The sequence below is a fragment of the Mercenaria mercenaria genome, chromosome 7 (assembly GCF_021730395.1).
Source record: "Mercenaria mercenaria strain notata chromosome 7, MADL_Memer_1, whole genome shotgun sequence".
NCBI lineage: Eukaryota > Metazoa > Mollusca > Bivalvia > Venerida > Veneridae > Mercenaria > Mercenaria mercenaria.
This window is the reverse complement of record NC_069367.1, coordinates 68,483,850-68,498,378: the sequence shown is the minus strand read 5'-3', so window position 1 is coordinate 68,498,378 and position 14,529 is coordinate 68,483,850. Positions and strand designations below refer to the sequence as shown.

The window sequence follows — 14,529 nt, the reverse complement described above, 5'->3', positions numbered from 1 at the left end:
TATCAAAACTACCCCGTATTGCAAGCCTTGAGATACCTGACCTAGTATCATTGGTTTTCTAAAAATCCCTAAATACATCTGATTGGATGAAGGCAAATGTCCCCACAATCTCCTTCAAGAAAGGTGATACTAGTGACCGAACATATTATAGACCCATATCGTTAACATCTATTCAATGCAAACCCCTAGAGTATATTATTGCCTTCCAGTCTATTCACACATCTGTAAAAAAGCTAAATATTCTATGAACTTCGGCAAGGTCTCCGTGAGACGGTCTTGAGAGACCCAACTCATTTAATTGACAGAATTATTTAAAACATTTTGGAACAAGTAAACAGACAGACCTCATGATTCCTGATTTATGTTAAAGGGCTAGTCAAGTTGAACCGCTTGAAAATGTTGTGCAAGCTTCACGGTGCTTCAGCAACAGTCGCACAAAAAGGTCATACTGCTGTACTAAAACCTCAAATAGAATATGTCTCACCTGTATGGTCATCACAAAGCTAGACAATGGTCTAGCGGCGTACAATCAGATGTGTCTAAAATGACTATTCAAGTCGTTACCTCAGTGATGCTCAATTGCAAAACACTTTTGACTGGATTATCCTTAAGGGTAGATATTTTGATATTAAACTTCTCATGTCATGTTCTACAAGATATAACTATCATTTTTTTAGCTTTCATCCTCCCTGAAGCTATCACACGATTAAACAGACATATGCAGACCCATAATATCCGTCAAGTAAGTTTACTCCCACTTGCAGTCAATGTGCACCCTGTAAATAATACTTTTGAAAGACGTGAATTTATTTTCAGGTGTTTGCACAAACTCACAATACTAGATTAAGGTCTTTGGTTGTTGTTCATACAGATACGGTTTTTGAAATGTCAGCACAGACGCATTACTACAAATGCATCAAAATGAAGATATGTCGCAGTTATTTGAAAAGTGGTTCTTTGGTAAGTTTTTAAAGGCGTTGATTTGTCCATAAGCGTGGCCCCTTCACGTAGCCCTTTTCCAGACTTCAATGCACATATCAGTAAATTGCCAAGCGTTAGTAGATTGCTATAAAGATTTTGTAAAGTGTCCAATTTTCATTTAAAATAGCTCTTTCTCTCTATAATTTGGTGATTTTCAAATTTCAAAACATCAAACATCCACCTAAACATGAATGGCCCTTTGATTATATAAGTCTTCCTATTTCCAGTGATGTCTTGGTCAAAATTGACTGTTAGTTATAGTATCAAAGACTGAATCCTTGTTTGAAACCGTGGATGCTTTTACGCATGGAACAGATAGCAGATGGTTTAAATACAACTTCGTATGCTGACGTCAGTCGTACATTTGAAATTCATCTGTTACTTATGATGCATTAACTGATAATGTGTTTTCCAACTGTTAATTATTAACTGATAATTATAAATAGTAAATCACTACGAAGTGTGTAGGTGAATTTTAAACATTGTTTTATTATCTTAGTAAGTAACGCCTGGATAGACGTAGGTTAGACATAAAATATTTGTTATAAATGGTTTTATATTGAAATTTTTTTTCGCAATAATTATCACAGGTAAAATTTAAAAATAGTTACAAAACACGGCGATCTGTTTGGTCGCATTTACTCATTTAAAAGACTTGAAATGCAGTGAAATTTAAGTTTACCTAGATTCAGAATAAATGCGAACGTACTGAAAATGACAAAGTACATTAAACAAGGACAAATAATTCTTTAAATGCGAAAAAATAAAAAGTAATAGACGTATAAGAATGGCTAAACATCGTTGACAAATGTCAAGTTGTTATCCTGGTTTGTTGCTTGCCCATTTCAAAACGGATTAGAACTGATGTCTATGTTTACATCAGTACAAAGATATGTTTCAGGGTCAAAATACATTCATCAAAGTCTTAAGACAAATAATTAACCACGGGACACTCAATAAGTTTTCCATCAGTCCACAAAAAGACACATTTGCTAAATATTTCGTTTAGAGTGTTCACTAACGAAACATTTTCATTAAAAGTTCAAAATGGAATTAAGTACAGTAAAGAATCCGAACTGTATGATGTTATGTTGTTGTTGTTTTTTTAGTTTAATCATATTTTAGTGTATATATATTCACACATTGTATACATCACATTTAATACAAGCATTAAATCTAATACATACAAATTGGTTGGGCCAAAAGTTATTCTAACATTATCTAGGGCCCTCCCCAGCTATGTTATGTTAAATGGTCTAACCACGCATGTATAACCAAAAACAAACTTCTCATCTTATTTACCATTGTGTCACATGATTGATATTATCAGCGTTTGCATTGGTTAAATTGTGTTCAAAACCATAGTTTTCATTAATAAACATGAAGTAAAAATAAAACAATAAAATCTGTAAGAAGATAGAATGCAATCAGGCAAAAATAATAGCAGACTAAATTTGACTGGGTCTGGTAATGAATGGTTATGAAATATGCAACATCCCCCCACCCCCACACACACACCCATTGTGTTGATATTGACGTATTTTCTACTGATTTGAATTTTTTATTGGTCCCTTCCAATGCAATGTGTTACAGTTGATTGAAGTTGATTAGTTTGACGTAAAAGTAATGTAAATTAATGCGCTCGTTAATTCAGGTGAGGAGAACTAATTATACAGTTTACGTCCGTCAGTAAATGAACAGATACGATTGTTCAAATCAAGTTGATCAAACTACTTCAAGAATGGATACGAAATTCATACAAGTGTTGGTAAGATATTATTATTTTAATATTCATTAAATTTTATTTGATAGTATTAAACCATTGTTTTTAATTACATATGTACACAATACGATTTTATGTCTGTATGTTTAAACATCGATTTTTTTTGCAGATGAATTAAAATGTAGAAATATCTAAGTTACTGTAATATATGGCAAAATTTTCGTACAAATATTTCACGACTTTAATAATAGAAAAGAGTTTCCTTAAGAAAATGCGTTTAGATCTATTTGAATATTGCTGACAATAGCATTGCATGAAATTCGGAATTGAAAATAATGTTTTTGATTATATCTTAATTTTGTTGATAAACAGGCCTTATTATGAGAAAAAATACACTTTCAAATGTTCACAGATGCTGTTTGTATGTGTGGTTCTTGGTGCTGAAGCTCAAAGGCTTTGCTCTGTAAGTTTGACTGCAGTTTATACTGTATTAATCATTATTTATTTTTCACTAAAAGTTTATTTCCCTTAAATGTAAATAAATACCATGGTATGTTGGTAAAACTCCTTGTGAGATACATAAAGTGTCAAAGCTGTGTATATCAATTTTTTGTTCAGATGTGTTTGTGATAGGGATGGATACTTTAATAATAAGAGGATAGGGTAAAGTTCAAACCTGCCACTTTTTCACTGTTTGATTACATTAACTTTCTGATTGTCAAAAATGTCAGCAAAAAAAAATTCGTCAAAAAGGAGCGAAAGTCAAACCTAATGTTTAAGGTCAAAGGTCAGATTTGTGTAAAAGTCACAAAATTGGCCTATTTGATCCTTTTACTGTTCAAAAAAAAGTTTGTTATTATAAGTCACTGCTGTTTATTATGTTTTTGTATATATCAGACAAAATCAGCTATGCATATATTTTCGCAAAAAAGTCAAGGTTAACCATGAGAATTAAAGGTCAAATTTTATTTTCGTGCAAAATATCGAAAATTAACATGTTTACCTTTACTACCTTTCCTTTATAACTCACTGATGTAAATTTATTTTAAAGTCATGTCAGAGAAAGTCAACAATGCAATCCCAAAACTGTATTTTTGTCATAATCATATCATTTTTCATTTGATTTTATATGTCCTACAAAGTCAGCGATGAAGAGATCAAAAGAAATGAGTCAAGGTCAAATGTGATAGTCAAAATCTCATGTTAAAAACATAAAATCTGGCTCTGTTACATTATTTCTTAGTTGAAAATATCATGTCGTTATTAGTCACTTATATCATTTCATTTTTATATATAAATGTAAGGCAATGTCAACAAAACAAATCTTTTCCCAAAACAGTCAATGCCAACTCTAATATCAAAGGTTAAGTTTGTGTGAAAAGTTGCAAAAAGATCACTCTTTTGTAATATTTCTATTAGAAATTGATAGTAGCTCATTTTAATGTTTACATGGCACAGACTATGTCATTGATGAAGAAATCTTCAAAAGGTCAAACCTGATATCAAATGTCAAACGCCATTTTCTTGTAAAAACAAATCAAAAGGTAGCATATTTAATTTATATTTTCGTTCAAAACTGGGGAGACATATTGTTTTTGCCCTGTCGGTCCGTCCGTCCTTCCGCCCGTCCGTCCGTACGTCACACTTCATTTCCGAGCAATAACTGGAGAACCATCTGACCTAGAACCTTCAAACTTCATAGGGTTGTTGGGCTGCTGGAGTAGACAACCCCTATTGTTTCTATTGTTTTTGGGGTCACTCTGTCAAAGGTCACAGGGGCCTGAAAATTGAAAACCATTTCCGATCAATAACTAGAGAACCACTACACCCAGAATGTTGAAACTTAATAGGATGATTAGTCATTAAGAGTAGATGACCCCTTTCGATTTTGTTGTCACTCCGTCAAAGGTCAAGGTCACAGGGGCCTGAACATTGAAAACCATTTCCGATCAATAACTAGAGAACCACTTGACCCAGAATGTTGAAACTTAATAGGATGATTGGTCATGAAAAGTAGATAATCTCTATTGGTTTTGGGGTCACTCTGTCAGAGGTCAAGGTCACAGGGGCCTGAAAATCGAAAACAATTTCCGATCAATAACTAGAGAACCACTTGACCCAGAATGTTGAAACTTAACAGGTTGATTGGTCATGGTGATTAGATGACACCTATTGATGTTGGGGTCATTTTGTCAAAGGTCAAGGTCACAGGGGCCTGAACATTGAAAACCATTTCAGATCAATAACTAGAGAACCACTTGACCCAGAATGTTGAAACTTGATAAGTTGATTGGTCATGAAGAGTGGATGATCCCTATTGATTTTGGGGTCACGTTGTCAAAGGTCAAGGTCACAGGGGCCTGAAAATTGAAAACCATTTCCGATCAATAACTAGAGAACCACTTGACCCAGAATGTTGAAACTTCATAAGATGATTGGTCATGAAGAGTACATGACCCCTATTGTTTTTGGGGTCACTCCGTCAAAGGTCAAGGTCACAGGGGCCTGAACATTGAAAACCATTTCCGATCAATAACTTGAGTACCACTTGACCCAGAATGTTGAAACTTCATAGGATGAATGTACATGCAAAGTAGATGACACCTATTGATTTTGAAGTCACTCCGTTAAAGGTCAACGTCACAGGGGCCTGAACATTGAAAACCATTTCCGGTCAGTAACTTGAGAACCACTCGACCCAGAATGTTGAAACTTCAAAGGATGATTGTTCATGCAAAATAAATGACCCCTATTGATTTGGGGGTCATCCATTAAAGGTCAAGGTCACAGGGGCCAGAACATTGATAACCATTTCTGATCAATAACTTCAGAACCTCTTGATCCAGAATGTTGAAACTTCATAGGATGATTGAACATGCAGAGTAGATGACCCCTAATGATTTTGGGGTCAGTCTATTAAAGGTCAAGGTCACAGGGGCCTGGTCATGTAAAATCATTTCTGGAAAATAACTTGAGAACCACTTGACCTAGAATGTTGAAACTTAATAGGATGATTGGACATGCAGAGTAGATGACCCCTATTTATTTTGAGGTCACTTGATCAAAGGTCAAGGTCACAGGGGCCTGAACAGTGACTTGAGAACCACTAGGCCAATAGTGTTGAAATTTAGCGGGATGACTGGACATGCAAAGTAGATGATCCCTATTGCAGCCAACCATCAGTGTCTCTTTGACTTTCGCTCCTGACCCCTATTGACTTCTTGCCTTTAGGACTCTGCATTGGGGGAGACATGTGCTTTTTTACAAAAGCAATTTCTAGTTAGTCACTGATATTATTTCATTTAATGTACATACTGTTATTTAATTCATTTTGTTGTATACATGTCAGACAAAGTAAGCAACGACGATCTAATACTGAAACAGTCAAGGGAACACTTAATATCAAAGGCCAAATTTGCATGAAAAATCGCAGAAAATATCAATTTTGATATAATAAATGTTTTATTGATTATGAATATTTTTGGTCATTTTTAATGATAAATCGCTATTCATTTTAATTTATATAGTAGAGACAATGTCCGTGATGAAAAAGTAATCGAAAATGAGTGAGGGCCAAACATGATATGCAATGTCAAAGGTCATTTTCGTGTACAAAACCTCATGATGTAGCATTATATACTTCTATTATTTCTTTTTTTAAAAACATTCCTGTCACTTTTAGTTATTGGTATTAATTCATTTTAATACATATGTCAGGTAACGTCGGCCGGCAAGGCAAGTCTTATCCCAAAAGCTGTGACCTGAAAGCCTGATATCAAAGGTTAAATGCCAGATTTGTGTAAAAGAGTGCGAATACCATTTTTATAATACTTTTATTGTTTAAGAATATTGTTTTATAAATAACTGATCGTTATTCTTTGCGGTTTATTTATGTCAAACTACGTGACTAATGAAGATATCAGACATGAGTCAAGGTCAAAACTGATATAACAGGTCAAAGTTAATTTTCGTGTAAAAATCAAAAGATAGCACTTTTATTTTATTTCGTTACAAATCACCTTTGACCTTTAATATCAAGCTTGACTTTGACTCATTTTTTATCATATCTTTTACCACTGACATTGCCTGACATATATACATTAAAATGAATGACGATCAGTTACTTATAATGACAAAATACATTTAAACAACAAACATGTAATATAAAAATGACATATTTGCAATTTTCACATGAATTGACCTTTGATCTTTGATACTCAGTTTTCGCTTGATTATAACAGTGTGGTCAAACAGTGTAAAACCTGGTAACCCTACCCCTTAATACTTTAGAAGCGAGTATAACCACCCCAGCACACAATACGCGTGAACAAAATATAAATAAACGCAGAATTTCCATTTAAGAAATGGGTTTTCCTTGAGAATATAAAGTATTTCAAAAACAGTTAAAACTTCTGTTGGCATTAATGGCTGCAAGAAATGTCCATGGGCTTTCGGACTACGGTAGTTGGACTACATATGAGAGCGAGGCTACTTCATAAAAATAAAATGGATTGTACTTATATATCGAGGGCTTAGAGCGAAACTGGTCTATCTGCTTCTCTTTCTATAAACTGATAGACAAGTTTTGCTCTAAGCCCTCGATATTGATTAGATTCGGGGACATCTGTAGCCGAGAGGTTAAGTCGCCGACTTCAAAACACTTGCCCTCACAGATGCGGCTTTGAGCCTCTCTCCAGGCGTTGAATTCTTTATATGAGGAAGCCATCTAGCTTGCTTACGGAACGTCGGTTGTTCTATCCAGGTGTCCGCCCATGATGGAATAATGCACGGAAAGGCACATGGAAAGTCGCCATACGACCTACTAATCAGGTCTGAAAAGTAACGCAACGCTATATGAAATTAAAATTATCTTTATATTTTTTAAGTTCTTATCTTCATTTTTCCTAGTACTGGGACAGAATGCGGTGTTACCCAAGACAATGCCATATAGTGAGACGCGGAAGGGGTCTGGTAAGAGCGGACTGCCTCAGTAAGTTATATACGCTTAACATAGTGTCTAACGCAGCACTTGATAATTTGATGTCTTTTTTGTTTCCACTTGTTCTATTTTAAAATTATCATCTACATTATCAAAATTTGACGGACGGTTTTGAAAAATATGTTCCAGTTTCAGTAAAATCATTGCATGCAATCATATGTTTTATTATCTTCACGACTAAATAGTCACAGGTCGTGATTTACAAAGCAAGCAAGATACATTTCGGCGCAGGCAAATCATAACAAAAAATAATGCCTTATGTTAGACATAAATTTATGTTTGGTTTGATAATTGCCTGTTAATCAGTTTATCACATGTTTTGACGTCGTTGGAGTGAAATAAAACCATTAGATTATTTTGGTATAACATTAGTGTAATAAAGATTCGACGTTGACGTCTTGTTAAGTGCAAGAGACGTTGCTCGAATTGACTTCATCTATAATAGGTAAAGAAAGAAGAAATTTCGATGTATCAGTATAAAAGACAACATGTGATAAAAAGAATATTACAATTGTATCTTTCCATATTGAATATATCAAAAATAAACGAGTTAAATTAGATTTATTTAATTTAATAAAACGCACGACAGACCCTCGCATTTCATTATTTTATTAAACTCGTTTAATAAATTCAGTATTAAAGACACTTATGTTATACCCTCCTTGAAAAGAACAAAATCTTTTTCTATAATTCATTATATATAATGTTGAATAGAAACAGTGCAATTTCGTTTACTTTTGATAGTTTTGACTTTTTTTTACGTTTTTTTTTATTTTTTCTTTGGTAAATTTTTTTTAATTACTTTTTCCATCAAAAACCGTAGATTGATATCACGTAGCTTTAAAAATTTTTTGGGATGAATTTTAAACGTATACAGTAATTTTTTAAGTCTTTTAAACTTGTGATCACACTTATTTTCAATAACAAAAAAAAACGTTCGTTTTTTCCCTTTTACTAAAAACAGCCATGCAGGAACCCCTTTCTTAGAGGCGGTTTGTGGCGGGGCAAAGGTTTTCCTGGTACCGGTATGTTCATCCACGTTTCCAGGCTTGCTTCTCACGGCGCTAAGGAACGTTTTTCAATTTTTAATATCGATATACCAACAACAATCGTCATAAAGTTCGAATTTCTGGAAACGTGACGTTGTCAAGCCCAAGGTGAGTGTTAAAACGTGTTTTTGAAAAAATGGTAAACGAAAAACCAAACCCCAGTGTGAGTATATTTTAACACATTCTTGTCAGTAAGCGTAAATCAAGCTAAATGTGAGTGTATCAAGCGAACTTCTGTACCGTTAATGCGAACTTAATCAGAGAAGTGTTAAAAAGTGTCCTTGAACGTTACGTGAACTAAAAGTTTTCCAAGCGTTACGAAAAACAAATTTTAATAAAATATTATTGTAGCCCTTGGAAGTTTCGCCGGTAAAAACGACAGACCCCTTTAAAATCTAAAAGTAGGCCAATTTCCCAAAATGAAACTGCTGTTAAACGATATGGAAGACGTGTTGCTTCAAATACCCACCATCAAGTACATCTTAATGAAAGATATAAAACTTGGCACTGGGTAAATGGGGGGGGGGGGGGGGGGAGATAAGGGGTTGGAGAATAAAAGGATGTAGCACCACCAACAAACAAGACAAAACACAAAACATTTAACGAAACGGACAAACATTATGTTGAAAATAGGGTCAACCCCTTGAAACGGTTAGTAACCAATATAAAGGAAACTGGGGTTTAAATGCGTTTTGGCATACCAAACTCTCACTTACCCTATTTTCAACTAGTTGGACAACATAGTGCCAATTAGATAATTTAAGCGTCAAAATACCAGACTGTATGAAGTAAAGACATAAATGGTTCAACCGGGAAATTGGTACCCGGGTTTTGTACTGAGTTACTTGTCTGAAGATCATAACTTTTAAAAGCACGACAAGGAAAACAAGACAAATCTTGTAACACGAATAAATTATGATGCATAGACCCCTCATGATGCTGCACAAGGGCATTGGTCGTCTCCGTCAAGGTGGGGGGGGGGGGGGAATTGACAATAGGAATATATCAAGTGGGTTCTTGGAAACAAAAAACGTGAGCTAATCCCAAGCGGAATAATCAAGAATAGTCTGGAGCGTAAACGTAAAAAACCAAAGCCCAAGGGAATATATCAAGGGGTCTTGAAATGTGCAGTGCCCAAAGTCTTATGGAATTTTTTAAGGGGTTCGGAAAAAATTAAAGTACGCCAAGCCCGGTGAATTTTAAAAACGAGTTTTCAAAATGTAAACGTGAGCCAAACCCAAGAAAAATATATCAAGCTGGAGTAGAGCTGGAGGAACATGTATAAGCTTGTTTTTGGGAAAACTAACGTGCGCAAGCCCCAAGGGGTTTTTCTGGGGGCTCTGGAAGCGTTAAGAGAGTAAGCCCCAGGGAACGTATCAAGCTGGGTTCTGGAAAAGTAAACGTGAGCCAACCAAAGAAAATATTTTAAGTGATTCTGAAAATTTCGCTTTTAGCCCCAAGCCCAAGGGAGATATAAGATGAAGATGAAATTTTTAAAATATACCCAGCCCAAGGGAATTCGTTTTAAAGCGGGTTTTGAAAAGTACGTGAGTCAAAATCAAAGGGGGAAAAAGATCAAACGGGTTTGGGTAGTGAAAAATTTAGCCAAGTGCATGGGGGTACATTAAAATGTTGTGGAGCCAAACCCAAAAGGAAAAAAAAATTTACCAAAGCTTCTAGAAAAGCAATTGGCTTTTGTCTTATAGAATACAAGCAAGTGGCTGTGGAAGAGTTAACTTTAGCCGAGCCAAATTTGGGGTATTTCGGAGGGTTCTGTAAATGTAAAGTGACCAAGCATGGAGAATTATCAAAAAAGGGTTTGTAAAAGAAAAAAAGAGCCAAACCCAAACTAAGTACCTGAAGTTGGCCCCAAACCCGAAATTCGAGTCGTTGATTTTGCTAAAGCGCGTCATTAAAAAAAAATCAGGGTTTTCAGCAAAAATAAAATTACCCAAAAAATTTTTTAAACTATTTTTCCTTTGTTTTTTTTCCGACGTTTTGCTAAATTTTTTTCTGTGGGGAAATTTTTTTTTTATAATTTTAAAGGGGAAAATTTAAATTTCGATACACTTTCCATACACAACGAACAAGCGCTATGACCTCAAAGAAATGCCCACCTTTGAGGCCAATTATCCCGTCGCTGTATATATAAGAATCCTTTAAAAGAAAAAATATTTGAAAAAAAGCATTAAAAGCTTATAACTGAACAACAAAAGAATTATCCAGAAGGTTAATTTGGGGTTTTTTAAATTAAAAAACTTAAATTTTTAATTTTGACTTTTTTTCTTTTACAAAATTACCTTTAAAAACTTCTTTAGGTTAGATTTAAAAAGTTTGTCAACCGTTAAGTCGTAGTCCGCCAAAAAAGCCGTTTTTTTCAGAAAATTTGGCATTTTCTCGCGTCTGTTGCATTTTTAAAATCCCCAAATTGCGCGCTCGCGCTTAATTTTATTCAGTCGTGTCTGCACCAACAAAATTTTTTTTAATTTTTTTGTTTTCAGTGAGTCGTATCAAGTTTTCAATGACAATAAAATTTTCAAAGAAAAAACGTTTTTACACGTGCAGTAATTTGGTGCAAAAACGGCTATTTTTGGGGGCTATGACTTCCGGTTGTTTTTTTTTTTTAAAAATTTTCACGTGAAGTTCTTCAATATAATTTTTATATGAAGAAAAAAAGTAAATTTTTAAATTTCAGTTTTTTATTAAAAATTTACCCCAGTTATACATCGGATAGTTTCTTTTTTTCAGTATATAATTTTCGGTTATATAGTGGTTTTACTTGATCAAAAGGGAAAAAATTAAAATTTTACTTCCCTAAGTAGAAATATGATTACCCATAAGAATAAACAAATGATTAAAAATTTTGTTTGGGAATTTTCTTTTGAATAAGATGTTCGAAAAAGTATGCTTATTAAATTGCCTGAGCATGCTTATTTTTGGATGAAAACTTCCTTTTTAATAGTATAAAAAAATTTAACAGTCAACGTATCATTGACTGAATATTTCTACTTATAATAGGTACATCTTGTAGTTATAATAATATCCATTTATTTCTTTTTACAGCTTCCTCCAATTCCAACGCAGATTGTGTTGCTTGTGGCCCAGGCGGGACGTGCGTAGATAATCTGATTTGCATGTATGATCCATCATGTGCAGGCAATTTGGGTTGTCGTCTGCCAGCTCCACATCTTTTACATTAACGGAGAATATTTCTAGAAAAAGTCAATGCAACGGTTTCATTTTCTGATTCTCTTCATTAGAATAAAAGGAACAAAATATATTACCATGACTGTATGTGTCCTTGCGAATACATATGAAAAATCGCTCAACAGAACGAAGACACTGAGTAGTTACAATGTGTTTTAGTTACACTAAGTTGTAGTTATAGTGCTTTGTAGGTACATTTATTTGTAGCTAATATCACTCTTAGTTATTCTAAGTCGTAGATACAATGAATCATAACTACAATGAGTTATATACACATTGAGTTGTAGTTACCATGATTTGCAGTTAGAATTCGTTGTAATTACATTGAGGTTTTCGTTAGAATCAGGTTTACTTCAACCGGGTTTAGTTACCGATATATTAACTTGAATTTACAGTGAGTTGTTGCTTCAACATGTTGCAGTACAACGAGTTTTTGTTTTCTTTAAATGATACAGTAGTTTTGATAGCGACTTAATGATGACTGGTGTTTTGTTCTTTATTTTACCTGTACATGTATTTACACATTTCATTACTCAAGGGAAACGTCTCCAGATTGATGGCATTTTTTTTTTAAATTTAGATAGTAATTTCGTTTGTTAATGAACGAAAATAATTAACTATTAAAAGGTAAGTGCTAGATAGGATTTGTTATAAAACACATTTGCACGCTGTCCAATATAAGGAAAACTCACAAAAGCGTTAGTCACCTTTAGAATTTCATTAATTTTAATAGAAATAGAGCTGTGAATGAAATCATACTCATTTTTATAATAGGAAATACTCTGGAGACATTTTCATATGTTTTCAAAATTATAATTCTGACGCTTATCTGGGGTTCTTCAATTTAAACTTCACGAAAGCACCAATTAAACAAAAAAAGTCATATCTTTTATTTGTAAAAGTTTGTAATATACGACGCAAATGTTCATTCTAGAGTTGTCATTAACACAAAGTCACTTTAAAGCCCATAGATAATTCAATTTGCATAGGTCATTTTTGCGTTTCAAATAAAACTTTGGACTATGAGAAAATGTAGTTTTACTGATATTTTGTCAATAATGAAAAAATACAAATGTAGTTCCGATATCTATGATATGGAATATTGATAGTAATACTTTTACCGAGGAGTCATAGACTTTCATGACGATATACTGAATATATGTATCATCTAAAGCAGCGAAAAATAAACGAATCTTGAGGTTAGAATTCTAAAGGGAAGCTGATTTTTATAAGTCAAACCTATATTAAACACAATATGAGAATACCATCAGGGGCCGTATTCATAAAGCATCTTAAGTATAAGTATAAGAAATTGATTATTTACTTAAGTATTACTTAGGTAAGAAATTTATTTTACCTACGTATATTTGTTATTCATAAAAAAACAACATTAATTTCAGACAGATACAACATGCACATTTATATTTAAAGTGCTTTTATCTGAAAAACAACACTTTAATCGTACTCACGACGCCATTTTGTTTTTTGACTTAAGTCATTTCTTACGTATCTTAAGTTTAAGCTGTTATATGAATAGGACTTAAGTTTTTTAACTTAGACTTAAGCTGAAATCACCACAGACTTAAGTAAAATCTTCAACTTAAGTCAAAACTTATACTTAAGATGCTTTATGAATACGACCCCAGGACTTTTAGTATATCTCAGGCCTTAACTGTACTTTATGTACAATAGTTTGATATTATGATCGGAAAATGAAACAATGCTAGATCTAGCGTGCATATAAACACCCGTAGATGTGTGTAGATAAGATATAGGTCACCATTTACTGTGGAGTGTGACTGTGACTGTGTTATTTGTTGATAATGCAAAGCTAAATAAAATCTTACTTTTTTTCCATCCTTCTTATTTGTATTTCCCTTTCGGTTATTGTACAAGGTAAGATATTTCAGCACGTTCAAAAAGGTGGGAAAGTAGTTAAATATTATAGATATTTCAGCACGTTCAAAAAGGTGGGAAAGTAGTGAAATGTCATTAGTATACAGAAGTAACAGACATTTAAGTAATGATGACCATGGTCATGTGTTAAATTCACGTGACCATGGAGAGCACCTGCCACCCCCCCCCCCACCCCCACAACCTCCCTCCTCGACTTTTTTAAAAATAAAGCAACTTTCTTACTTGATGTCTTTGTGTTTTAGCCACTGCTTTAACAACTGGCTATAGCTCTAAATCAACTACAATGTTTCAACCTCGTGTCGTTTGAGTTTTCCTTCAATTCTATGCGACCGCAGCACACAAATATTCCGGACGTGTATAACCCATATTTAGTTTGTATAATCTTGGTATTGTGTGAATGTGTGAGCAATTGAGGACTACTGTTTTAAACAACAAAAACAAGCAGCAACGGATTCTATAATAACTATGGACTTTATATTCACATCCGAAATATTCGAAATTACTCCGCTCTAGGGTTAGGGGCAAACTTAGTTTAACATAGAGTTGTATAGGGAAAACCTTTAAAAATCTTCTTGTCTTGAACCACAATGCACAGAGCTTTGATATGTGGCATGTAGCATTGTCTAGTAGACCTCTGCCAACATTGTTCAAAT

At 33.8% G+C, this 14,529-nt stretch overlaps 1 protein-coding gene and 1 long non-coding RNA gene across 2 annotated transcripts in view; both read left to right on the top strand.

The window, feature by feature from the left end:
• The window catches only part of LOC123553994 (uncharacterized), a 36,784-nt gene extending 22,970 nt beyond the window's left edge, over positions 1–13,814 (top strand). Inside the window, exon 5 of the mRNA XM_053548594.1 lies at positions 11,816–13,814. Coding sequence (XP_053404569.1) covers positions 11,816–11,952 — 137 coding nt within the window. The 3' untranslated portion in view covers positions 11,953–13,814. The remainder of the gene's footprint in view (positions 1–11,815) is intronic.
• Positions 2,640–8,381, top strand: LOC128558642 (uncharacterized). Its single transcript, XR_008371780.1, has 3 exons — positions 2,640–2,749; positions 3,117–3,167; positions 7,613–8,381. It is a non-coding gene; the product is annotated as an uncharacterized LOC128558642 (long non-coding RNA).
• Positions 13,815–14,529: the final 715 nt, after the last annotated feature.